General features: G+C 43.9%; 1 protein-coding gene across 3 annotated transcripts in view; it reads left to right on the forward strand.

Moving 5' to 3' along the window:
* Nucleotides 1–13,155, forward strand: part of MTUS2 (microtubule associated scaffold protein 2) — a 301,022-nt gene that overhangs the window by 120,973 nt on the left and 166,894 nt on the right. For all 3 annotated transcript variants that reach the window (XM_077341792.1, XM_077341794.1, XM_077341793.1), the window contains one exon: nt 199–405. In XM_077341792.1, the coding sequence (XP_077197907.1) occupies nt 199–405 (207 nt within the window). The remainder of the gene's footprint in view (nt 1–198; nt 406–13,155) is intronic.

Here is a 13,155-nt window from a genome sequence, read left to right on the forward strand (position 1 = left end):
TCTTATGCATTCCAAACTGATGCTCTTCTTCTGAACTGCTGGCTCTCTGACAAGGACACAAAATAATAAAATATTTCTTATGACTTTTTATTTCAGCAAACACAATGCTTCTTGTATTTCCTTTGCTGTTTTATTAGTTTTCTGTTGTCCTTCTATGGTATGCTTTCAATTCATATAACTGTTCTTTCCTCCCTCCAGCTGATCTTAAGAAAGGCCCAACTCCAAACACCATAAAGTCAAATCTCCCCAAACCATGTCCATCTGGACTTCGCCCGCCTGGTTATTCCCGGTTGCCAGCGGCCAAACTAGCAGCCTTTGGTTTCGTCAGGAGCTCAAGCGTCTCCTCAATCTCAAGCAACCAATCCAATGACAGCGTCCAAAGTGACCAAAGCAGGACAGCCAACCGTAAGTCTGATGAGATGGTTTCTGTTCAAGATATGAATCAGGTTCATTGCAGAGAGAAGAGGGAAGGGGAAAAGTGGTTTTAGTGTTCATTTCATCCCATGTTTCGGTGGAAATAGAACCCTCATTGTCTATTTTTTGAATTTTATAAAATGATAGATGACTAATTACAGGTGACAAATTGTACAGACAGGGTATTACTCTCCAGGTTGTATCAAAAATGCATTGCACCCAGTTCTGCATTCCAGCTTGTTGGTGGTTGTTTTTTAAACCTCTTTGATGAATTATCCATTTTACAAGCTGAGGTAAGTAAATAAGTACAAGCACATGTCTTGCGTCAGTGCTCAGCAGACGTAAACTGTAGGTACTTTGGGAGGGATGTGGAAATAAGTGCTCTTTTCTTTCTCATTTGCTCATGTTCAGTACATCTCTGCAGTGTAGCAAAGAGCTCAGTTCAAGAAGTTAATCAAATCATGCAGGGGATTTAAAATAGGATCAGGATTGTTGTTATCTCTTTCCCCATGGTCTCCTTTTCAGCTGTAGTGAAGAACCCTTGGCTGAAATGTCATATCAAATCCTATTTTTCTGTAGCTAATTTTAATTGTATTAAGTACAAAATAGCCCCACAACCCTGACTGTGCTAGTTGTGAAACCTATCTGTGCCACATGCACAAAGCCCAGACAGGGATTGGGGGATTTTTGATGCCAGTTCCTCTTTGAAGAACAGCTTTTGCCTGAGCTGTGTCGATTTCAAAGCAACTGTTATCACTCCTTAAGTGGCTCAAATGGAAGATGCCAGCTTGTGTAAAATGCCACAGGCTTTTGGAAGCAAGAGAGTCCTCCTAAATCTTTTAGTGTTTGTGTTAATTTTAAATGAATGATAATAAATAAAACAAAAATAGGCCAAAATAAAGCCTTGGTAATTAAATCAAAGGATGTGAATTCTGAGTTTAGCATTTATACTGAAATAAAATGTAAGTGAATGTCTTTAGGGCTATATGATAGCATTTGGGTGCAATAATGCTATGTATAGAGAGATACTATATTCACGTGCAGTCAGTGAGTTGAACTGGACTGGACTGCTGTGTCCACTCCATCTTGGGGTGAATCTGCACTCACATCCCCCCCACCCCTGTTCTTGATCCTGTTGAATTCTGATCAATCTGAAGCTAGATCTTCCAACAGATCTGTAGCCTTCCTTTTTCCCAAACCAAAACAACTCCCACTAAGTCCATTCCTTCTGCACTGTATTTTGTCCCATTTGCCGGTCTCCTGCCTCCTTTCCTTTGATGGGGGGGGGGCAGAAGGCATTGGAGGAGCATAAGGCTAGAGAGTGCTTTATTTCCTGGGGAAGGGACAAATGGAGCACAAGGCTGCTTGTTTATTTTTCTTTGTCTTCCGCCTATGCTAGGGGTATGTATGGAGCATCAACATCAGGAGAGAATGGGCAGGGTGGGGTGACTCCAAAGGGCAAATCTCTGCTCATAGAGGGGTGGCCTTTTGGAACACGTCACTAAAAACAATCCCAAAATGGGGGCAAAAATTAAACTTGCAAAGGAATGGCAACTGAGAATCCCAGTTTCCCTGCCGTCCTTGGATTGACACACTGACCAATCAGCTAGAGAGTTGGAGGTGTGGAGAAGGGGAAGGAAGTTAATCTGGCAAAACACCGACATCTACACTTGCAATACTGGGCCTTTCAGAGTGCTTTTCTCAGATGTATCGAGTTATATCCACTCCTGGATATGGTGGACAAATGGTAGTGTCACCACGGACTCAAATATGGATGCTGCAGAGGGAAAATTTAAAGCACCCAAAATCAAAATGGAAATCAAATAAAGTGCAGAAGGCAGGTTATTCAGGCTTAGAGTGGATAATAACTTTGTGTGCATTCTCTGTGTAATTCATTTTCTGCGGAAATGTTGTGATGATACTGTGGTGGTAAACTATGCGTTGACGCATATTTGTATTTTAAAAGCTGCTGCATTTAGTAGAAGTATGAGTTTGTGATTATACTGTAACTTAATTGTTATGGGGATGGGGTGTTTCTAGAGTTTTTATTGAGCTTCTTTGCTTGTCTTCAATACATTCCATTTTAAGTCAAAAACGTAATAGATCTATCACGGACTTCCCAGTGTTCTCGTGAATGCTGGTTTATTTATTTGTTTGTTTGTTTGTTTATTATTTGATTTGATTTGATTTCTATACTGCCCTTCCATATGGCTCAGGGTGGTTTACATACAACATGGAGGGATGCACGAAAGGAATTAATATATAACATAAACAAATACAACAACAACAATAAATAACACAATTTCAGTGATCTTAAACAATATAACAGGAACGGAACTTAGCTAAGGCCCTTAGAGAGGACAGACTGGTTCAGGCCATAGAGAGGTTGTTTGAGGGGGGACCTGTTGTTGGTCTCAGGAAAACACCTGATGGAGGAGCTCCCTTTTGCAGGCCCTGTGGAATTTTGGAAGTTTGGACAGGGCCCCGATCTCTTTAGGGAGCTCGTTCCACCAGGTGGGGGCTAGGACCGAAAAAGCTCTGGCCCTCCTTGAGGACTGACGTGCTTCTTTGGAGCTAGGGATCACTAGCCAGTTGGCGGTGGCAGAGCATAATGCTCTTTTGGCGGTACAGGCAGAGAGACAGTCTCTTAGGTACACTGGGCCCAGACCACGCATGGCCTTGAAGGTAAGAACCAAAACCTTAAGCCTTATCCGGAATTCAATTGGGAGCCAGTTGTTGAAGTATCTACAGATCTACAGATCATCTACAGATGCCTAGTGTGCTTTTAAAAAATAATTTGTGCTCTACCAGAAGTTTGTTCCCTTGCCAAACTATTCTTTTTACCAGAATAAGAAATTCTCTTTGTAGAGAAAATACTAGTTCCATTGGGATACCAATGATCACCTGCTTGCAAGAAACCATTTTCACCAAACTGCCAAAACATTCGTATGTATGACATTTATTAATATTTTGCACCACATTCTGAATTAGAAAACCGCTTTTATCAATTTGTTTGGATACTGAAGCCCTCAAGACACCTGCAGTTAGTGTCAGGATCACCTGTTTGTTGAACTTTGACAGAGAGTGCAAATAATTTATTCCCGTGCACCAAAATGAGATCACACAGTCTGAAACATCTTCCAAAATTCAGTGTGAGTGTGTATGGTTTGCACAGAGCTCTGTACATGTGACAATTTCACATACAGGCAAGGCATAATAATCCTATGCATCTACAACACAATAAAACTGTTCAAAGGAGATGCAAATGCTAAAAAAAATCCTGAGCTAAGGTGCTCAATACATCAGATGGATAATTCATTTGAATGGAGAATCCGTTCATCTAGGCCAGTGGTCCTCAACCGGGCCGTGGCTCCCTCTTCCTGCCCCCCCCCCCCGCAGTGAGAAACTTCCCAGGCCGCAAGCAAATTGGTCACCAAAGCGGCTGATTAGCTTGCGGCCCAGCAAGCTTCTTTTTGTGGGAGGGGGGGGAGAGAGGGAAGTAGGACCGGCACCGGGCCGCGGCTCCCTCTCCCCGCCCCCCCCCCAGTGAGAAACTTCCCAGGCCGATTAGCTTGCGGCCCGGCAAGCTTCTTTTTGCAGGGGGGGGAGAGGGAAGCAGGGCTGCTGGCACAAATGCGCACGCGCATGCGCAGCAGGTCCACGCATGCGTGTTTGTGGCTGTGCGTGGTGCAAACGCGCATACGCGGACCTGCCGTGCATGCGCGAAATTGCCGCGCATGCGCGTTTGCATGTGCGGCCACCGGATCGCCCCCCACCACCAGTCCGCAGCCTTAGAAAGGTTGTGGACCACTGATCTAGGCAACTGAAAAGCAGTAGTTGCTCCAGAGGATCACTGTGGGTCCAAATATTGGGACATACTCTCACCAAAATCCATGTGTGTGTGTTTGTGTAAGTAAATGCCATCAAGCTGCAGCCAATGTATGGAGACTCTGTAGGATTTTCAAGGCAAGAGACTAACGGATATTTTGTCATGGTCTCCCTCTCCATAACAAACTTGGAATTCCTTGGTAGTCTCGTATCCCAAGGCCAATTCTGCTTAGCTTCTGAGGTTTAGACAGAAGACAGTGATGGTAGTGGAGGAAGCATAATAAACTTACCAAGCACATGGAGAAAATGGATAGGGAGACTGTTTTCTCCACCCACATAAACTTCCATGTACCAAATGAAATTAATGGACAGTACATTCTAGAGCTTTTCAGATAACGATGCTCGTTTCTTCTGAAGCATGGAGCGTTGTGCCTGTCTAAGAACCTATTAAACCAGCAGAATGTTCTTTTATTGGAGGATTGAATCACTCTTAACAACAACAAAAACGTTATGTAGGATCCAGTCCCATTATTGTGAACATGGTAGAGTGCTTGAAAGAGATAAAGGACAATTTAAGTAAGTTATTTATATAAGAAAAGTGTTTATTGTAAGCAGTTTAAAACCTCTGTCTTAAAATATATATATATTGTTCTTATTCAGCTCATACATTTCTGACACTAATGATCCCTAGACACTTAAATATACTTATACACCTGGGTATAGAAAGAGTGCTAAGAGAATTTCTTTCAATCCTAAGAAAATCTCTGGTTCTCCAGTCAGTTCTTTGAAGCCACATCTGAAAATATTGTGGACAGAACTGGACCATCTGCCACACAGCCTTAGGCAGTCGCCAAGGGCACCAGAGGTGGATGGGCAGCAACCAGCACTCCCCTCATCCTTCCCTCCCACGCACAGCATCCACGTCTCCCATTGTAAGAGGCAGCCTGGGAGGCAATCCTCCCTTCTGGTACCAGTGGGGTTTTTTTTTGGGGGGGGGGGGGCGGGGGAGCCCAGAAAGGATGTTGGTCTACAGGATGTAGACAAACTGCAGTATGTCCAGAGGAGGGTAATGAAAATGGTGAGGGATTTGGAGACCAAGACATATGAGGAAAGCTTGGTCGGTTTAGCCTGGGGAGAAGACAACAAGAGATGATATGATAGCCATCTTCAAGTACTTGAAGGGCTGTTTTATAAAACATGGAGCAGAGTTGTTTTCTGTTGCTCCAGAGGGTTAGACCAGAACCAATGAGTTGACATTAATGAAATAATTAAATATAAATATAAATTTCAGCTGAACATCCTGAAGAAGTTCCTGACAGAGCGGTTCCTCAGTGAAGCAGGCTTCTTTGGGAGGTGGTGGCTTCGCCTTCCTTGGAAGTTTTTAAGCAGAGACTAGAAAGCCACTATACAGTAATGCTGATTCTGTGAATTTAGGCAGATTGCAAATGGCTGGGCAGAAGTGATTGTGTCCATGCTTGGCTCTTGCGGCTTTTTTGCATACCCAGAGAAATGCTGATCACCACTTCCCTCCAGGCCAGGCTGGCCAGGGATTCTGGGAGTTGGGGGGAGGGCATAATCTTGGCATGGAATTGGGGGTCACTGTGGGTGGACAGGTAGTTGTGAATTTCCTGCATTCTGCAGGGGGTTGCCCTAGATCAGGGGTAGTCAATATAAATAAGATAAGATGTCCATGGACTACAATTCCCATGAGCCCCTGCCATGGACATCTGGAGGACCACAGGTTGACTACCCCTGGCCTAGATGACCCTAGAGGTCCCTTCCAACTCTATGATTATATGAGCCCATTTTTTTATGCTCTCCCTCCCTGTGTTAGAGGGTGGAGTAGGCCTGGCCCTCTCCCCCTTATCTTGCTATTTCATTAGAGGACAAGGTGGGTGGGCAGCAGATTTCTACCTTGCCTTGACTCTACCTTGGCTCGCTACCTCTCCATCTCAGCTCACCTCACTGCCTTGTTGCCAGATGAACAATGGTGTGAGGCAAGTGGCTGCTCCCTCCAGGGTGTGAGGGGCAAGAGGGTGAGTGCGGCTGCACCACCATGTTGCCTCTCCATCTTGCCTCACAGCTGGGCAGAAAGCAGCTTGTTGCCATGGAGACTGTGAGGGAGTGGGAGGCAGCACCTGACCCTACTTCAGGGTGGTGGTGGGGAGCAGTAAAGTAGCCACCTAATGTGCCAGAAGGGTATAGGCCAGCCTGGGTAAGAATGGAAGTTGTTATCAGGTCCAGCCAGTACCTCCTCAAGTCACAGATTCCTATCAACTTAATTGTCATAAGCTGGTGAACATTTATTCTTACATCACTACACACAATTCAGGATTTGCCAAGTATTCATATGATGGAATTGTTCTCCTCATGATTCTACTACATGCAAGAGCTTTACTTCTCCCAAGCCAAATTTATGGCCGGGCCAGAAATAGAAGCCAGCAGCTCTTGTGTCCCCAGGGGTTGAGCTGTTACTTCACCTCACCACTAAACTGATTTTCTGAACACCAGTATATCAAAGAATTGAGAAAAACAATTTTAACACATCAAAAATACTTTTCTGGAAAAGCTGTGAAGCATTCAGCTTTGATGTCTTTGTGCATTTGGAGTTCTAATCAGTGTGTATCTTTTGTATTTATATATTAGACCAACATAATAACTGAGAATATATGTATGGTACATTAGATGAATTGAAAGTAAACTGTCACAATTTTTTGAAAACACATTTCCACCTGGAAGGTTGATAGACTTTTTTTTTTTGAAAAATGAGTGACATAGTGACAAAATAACATAATATTATTGAAAATAAGGATGTGAACTGTATATTTGTTGGTTTTGAATAACAAAGAAGATGATGTCACTCATGTTGCCTGCTGCTGTTAATGTTTTATAGGAAAAACAATGAGCCATCAATACTATATGTGTTAGCAGGACATCCAAAACAGTTAATATCCATTACTGTTTTATTTTTAATTTCTCATTCCTCAGTTCAAGGCCTGCAAAATGTAATAAAATAACCCACACTAATCAGGTATATAAGAAAACTGAAAATGGTAGGAGCGTGTACTCCTTATCTCTTTCTGGATACAGATTTTATTCTATTTATCAATCTGTTGTTGACTATGTGCGTAATAAATCAAATCATTCACTTTAGCTTTGGCAGATGAACACACAAGGGCCACAAAGTAGCAGGCTTTTGCACAGTGCACTTGTACTTGCTCCATGTTCAGCCTCCTAATTCCCGGGCTCAATCCAGCATCCAGGATTAAGTGCACACAGTCCTTTTGTTTGAAAAGAGGAGGTCCTACAGATAAGAAGACAAACAAGGAACAAAATGCTGTCCCCTTGCTCCATTTCTCCTTCTCCACCAAATTCCCTTCCCCTGTCCAACCATACCTCTTACGACTTCTGTAGATTAAGAATCTCATTTTATGGAAAATCCATCTATGCACTTATCTTGCATAAGGCGAGGTGCAGCCTTCCTTATCATGTGGAGAGCGTCTATACTAACTTAAGGGCAATTTGTCATCTGCGAATGAAAATGCCTGTCTGCGTATATCCACAGCAGAAGATTTATAACACATCCTGGAGCAATAAGGGATTCCCCATCAAAGAGCCATACTTACTGCAAGAGTAACCCATTTTTAAAAAATAAAAGAGTAGCCAAAAGTATCAAGTGGGTGGCTCACTTTGGCCGATTATTCACGGCCGCCGAAACGGCGATTTTGGGTCACATGGAAAACGCGGAGGGGGAAAAGCAAAGCAAACCGCTTATGCACAGGACGGGACGCAACGGTGGCAAAAAAAAGCATTTGGTATTTTTAGCTTGGGAAAAGATCTCCATGGGCAATGTTTAAATATGGTGTTAAAAATGTCTAAATGAACAGAGATGAACATTCTATCCATTTTTTAGAATTGTAGAACTGAGATTCACCTTAGTAAGCTTAGTGGCAGTAGGTTCAGGAATAATACAGTGAAGTATTTAACAGCCTTTTCAGATGGGAGTAGTAAATATGAGTGAGTAGGGGAAGGGACAATAGTGGCCAGATCCATCTTAACATGCTCCTGTAGACTGAAACCACTATCAAGTCTTTGTACACCCTGAGTTGGGTGCAATGGTTAGAGCAGCGTTTTTCAACCTTTTAACCATGAAGGAGCCCTTGAAATAATTTTTCAGGCTTTGAGGAGCCCCAGAAGTGATGTCAGCTGGCCACACCTCCCTGCCATGCCCCGGAAGTGATATCACCAGGCGTGACATCCCCTCCACTTTAACAGGCAGGCTAGAGGAGGACTGAGGAAGGAGAGAGACAGGAGGCAGTTTAAGATGGGAGTAGGTGTGCGGCCTCCACCCCCTCCCAGGCACAGAAACCATGAGATCACTTATTCATGGGGGAGCAGTGGAAGTGGTCGATTCCCAAGCTTGCAGCTGAATTCATTAAGGCAGGAAGGGAAAGGCCATGAACTCCCTCCGGAGCTCCCACAAACTGACCCCTGTTTGGGAATCTCTGGGTTACAGTGTTGAATTGGTATCCAATTCACTAAGAAAAGTCACTGAGTTTCCTTAAGCCACTTCCTGTTAAAATGACACAGGGACTGATTATGCACAGTGGTGGCTGCATTGGGCCACCTCCTGTTTCTTTCAGAGGAGCAGCATGCTTCGCTGCTTCCTGTGTCCCCATGGGGGACCTTTCACTGCAGAGATCCCTGTCTGCCCTGGATTATTGCATCACCATGGACGGAGCTGGGGTGAAAGGTTCCACCGTGCAGTGGGGGAGCAGGGGGATTCTGTGCACAAAGGTGGGATTATATGCCAACACATTCCCGCCTTCCTGTAAAGAAAAGAAATTCCCCATTCAGCCCTGTCTCGCCATAAAGTGCCATGGGTATGACTGAGGAATTTTTCATCCCTATCGGGATGCCATAGATAGGGGAGGAGTCTGTATGCATGGGCCTGGCCTGGCATTGGGCACTGATGGTGCCCACAACAGGAAAGGGAAGCCAAAAAAGTCAGTATTCCCTTGTTGCAGGGCATCGGAGGCCCTAAAGTGGACCAGGGCCAGAAGGGGGACTGGCTGGTGGTGACATGATGCGTAAACAGGGAAGTGATGTCATTGCATCACCAGTGATCTTTCTCCCCAACAGGTCAGTAGCCTGCTGGTTGTCAACCTTATATTTGCAACCCTGGTTTCCTGCCAAGGTGGAGAGAAACTGGCTTCTCACCCCCTCCAACCCTCTGTCTTTGAGGCACTAAAAGAACTTTTGTACTGGGAGGGGGGGGGAGTCTGTGGCCTGTCCTATTTGAACCATGTCATGTGCAATTTTTAGTGCTGTTTTGTTATATTCTTATCTCTGGTTCAAGTCACTTGTATAAGAAGCCCTGTTGGGGCTTGCTTTATGAAACAAAGGAGGGATAAGAGCTTTTAAATAATTTTAAAAACTACAAATGTAATAGATATAATACTGTGTCCTATCCCCATTTGGGGAAACAGTGTCCTGTTTTCATCCTAAATTCACTTGTACCAATGAAACCCTCTTTAATCTGTGGGCTTTCACCCACAAAACACAATCTTAGTTGTAGGGAGAATAGTCAATCCATTTATAAAATCCTGAAGCTAATTCTGTCCCTTCCACACACACAAATGTTGAATTACATCCAGCCATCCCTGCACATCCAATTACATAGCCCTGTGGATTTTTAGCCTGAAGTAAATGTTTAAATGCATTGTGGTAGAAGGAAACAAACTGTTAATAATATTGCTTTTTTATGCAAGCATGATTTTTATAATTGGGAAAAATGTGAAGCATTTTCAATATAAAAGGTAGGTAAAATTGCAGGGGATTAAGTACACCTAATTGTGCAATTAATAAAGCTCAGAAAGTGATTTTTTTTTTAAATTGCCTATTTGATATCCTGTTTTCAGCACACTTGAGCTTTCTAGATGGGAAGGTTTCCTTTATTAGCTGAAGTACAGTTTCAACTAAAATGTATGTACGCACTTCTCCTTCTCAGACTCACCCCATCCTTGCAGCCTGAGGTGTACATGCCATCCTTCTCTCCCCAGCTGGCCTTGTTGTATTTTTCAACATTCTTTTTGGCAGTCTGCTTTATTAGCAGAGGTATAGAAGTTCTGCCTGGCAGTGAATCAACAAGATAGAGGCTGCTTTGGTTGAGGTGAGGTTGAGAGAGCCCTGATATTACTGCTCGGTCAGAACAACTTTATCAGTGCCGTGGCGAGCCCAAAGTCACCCAGCTGGCTGCATGTGGAGGAGCAGGTAATCAAACCAAACTCACTAGTTTAGAAGTCCATGTTCCTAACCGCTACACCAAGCTGAAGAAGAGGAATAGGACTGGGGATCCCCTGGGTGACTTGCAGTACTGTAGCCTGCAGCTAGATCTAGAATCCATTGGTCTCATTCCCCCAAGTACATGCAGGACTCAACAGTCTGTTCAACCAGTTGTTTATTCAGTTCTTCAGGCATACAGCAGAAAGAAGTAGTTGACGGTACTCTTCCTGCCTCCTGGCTCTGAAGGCTTCCTCGGTACTTCAGCTGCCATCCTTACTGCTTCTAAGCCTTGCTTTTAAAAACACCCTGGCATAGCTGACCTGCTGCCTCACCTACTTTTAACTGCTGTTAAGGACTGGCAGCTTGGCAGTATCCATGGTTGGTAGCCCTCACCAGCTCAGAGCTGCTGGAGCACCCTGTTGCTTCTACGTGTTCCTCCGGGCTTCTCTCATGAGGGTCACCTCCTAGTTCCTGATATGTGGGTTCCCTCTGTAGCCAGTCTGTGTCTCAAGAAGGCAACTTATAAATGGCTTCCGTCTACAGAGATGGTATACCTCTGAATACCTCTGACACTAGGGGGACCACTAGAGGGAAGTTATTACCACCCTGGTGTACTTATAGGTACCTTGGGGCAACTAGACATAGAAGCAAGAATCTTGGGAGGATGTTGCAAGGCCGTCCTCATGTTCTCAGTGGCTGCCGTTATTTGTTGGACCAAGACATTCTGTTTTGCCATGCATGGAGACTGGGGAACATTTGTGCTACCCAGTAATAGCCGCAATAACATGTACGTGCTGTTTGTATGCCAATGTTATCTTCCAGTCACAAGTCACCATGCCTCACACTATGCAAAACTGATTAGTTCCATTTTCTATTCTGACAGGATAAAGCACAGGAGGTGACCGTAATGAAATCAAGTTTTGAATAATGTTCACACTGTGCCATTTTGAGTGCTGAAAAAGGCTGATGGGACGAGGGACGGAGGGATAAATTAGCATCCGCTTGAAAGAAAAAGCAAAGCAAACTGTAAAGCAAGGCCAATCTTTTATCTTGTTATGACTTTGTATTTCTTTTTTTTTTTTTTTTAAACCTAGTGGAACATGAATAAGATCTTTTCCAAACGATGGGCTGTGCTGAAAATTGCTCTTGTGACAATTTTGCATATATGAGCAAGATAAGCTCTCCAGGTGGTCTTGAAATGACTGGCACTAAAATGGCGACAAATTACCGCCGCCAGTCACTTAGACGTGGGTGGAAAAAAAAATGGAGAGATGGCCACTTAAACAATTGCTTCTTATTTTTGCTGGCTGACAGTCTCTACAGCAGGGGTGGCTCTCCAGATGTCCATGGACTACAATTACCATGAGCCCCTGCCAGGGGGCTCATGGTAATTGCAGTCCGTGGACATCTGGAGAGCCACCCCTGCTCTAGAGGCTCATCCCTAGCTGTGTAACTGTTTACAGTAACTGTAAACATCCAGTAGGTTTTAGCACGACAACAAACACCAGACTTGCCAGCTTTTGATTTTTGGCTTTGACTATTAATTTCAGTCTTAATCTCAAACCGATTGAGGTCTTGCCTAATGGGGTAGGAAAATATATAACTGGGCCTGCTGACAAGCACAACACTGAATACAACGGGGAGAAGCATTGTATATAATTTTCTTCCTGGGTGACAAGTCATCAGGAAATGTTGGGAACTGACATCCGAGATACTTGCGACATTTCAGCCTTCTATGGCTAACAACCATTTACTTGGCTCCCTTGGATACGAAGATGGGAGGGGGAAATGCGAACCTGCCTTCCGTGTAGTTCTTTGTAAGGCATTCCTGCAGTGTCAGTATCATTAGGAGGGAAATTCTGCATCAGCTGGGCTTGTTTGCAGATCACCATCCAAAACATGACCCCATTTTCTTTAGATGCAAGAAGGAGGGAATTAACCTGGGCGGCATGGTGTGAACCATCTCGGAGATTTTTAATTTGCACAGTGTGACTCTGCACATGTGACTAGGCAGGCTTTTTCACAAGTTGCAGTTGGAACCAAACAAGGGGGAGCAGTCACAAGGATGCAAGATCCCAGTCCTGTATAAATAAATCCCCCAGTGACTAAATACAAGTTTGGATTTGCACAAAGCACTGTCAGCTCTCAAGCGTACTAAGTTTTAAGACAGGGAAGATTTTTGCATTTCTGTTATTTGGTATTTACTGAAGCTGTTACCTTGTCTTTAAACTCATGTAGTCGCTGTATGTTTTCTCCCTTTATAGCAAATAGTTTGAGGAGGCAACTGAGACCTGCTCCCCCATGAGTTCCAGAGACTTGATCTGATTCTCACACATATACAGAGCTCTTGTACATAAAGTCACAGGAATTTCACCATACCTTCCACTGTGGTATTGATCTATCAAGGCTGAATTTGATTATGCTACTTACAATACAATCTAAGCAGTTATATAAAAGTATTTAAAAGGTTGCCATATGGAGGATGGAGCAGAATTGTTCTCTCTTGCCCCAGAGGGACAGACCAGAACGAATGGGATGAAATTAATTCAAAAGAAATTCCATCTAAACATCCAGAAGAAGTTTCTGAGAGTTCGAGCGGTTTCTCAGTGGAACAGGCTTCCTCAGGAG

Source organism: Paroedura picta, chromosome 6 (assembly GCF_049243985.1).
Source record: "Paroedura picta isolate Pp20150507F chromosome 6, Ppicta_v3.0, whole genome shotgun sequence".
Classification (NCBI taxonomy): Eukaryota; Metazoa; Chordata; class Lepidosauria; order Squamata; family Gekkonidae; genus Paroedura; species Paroedura picta.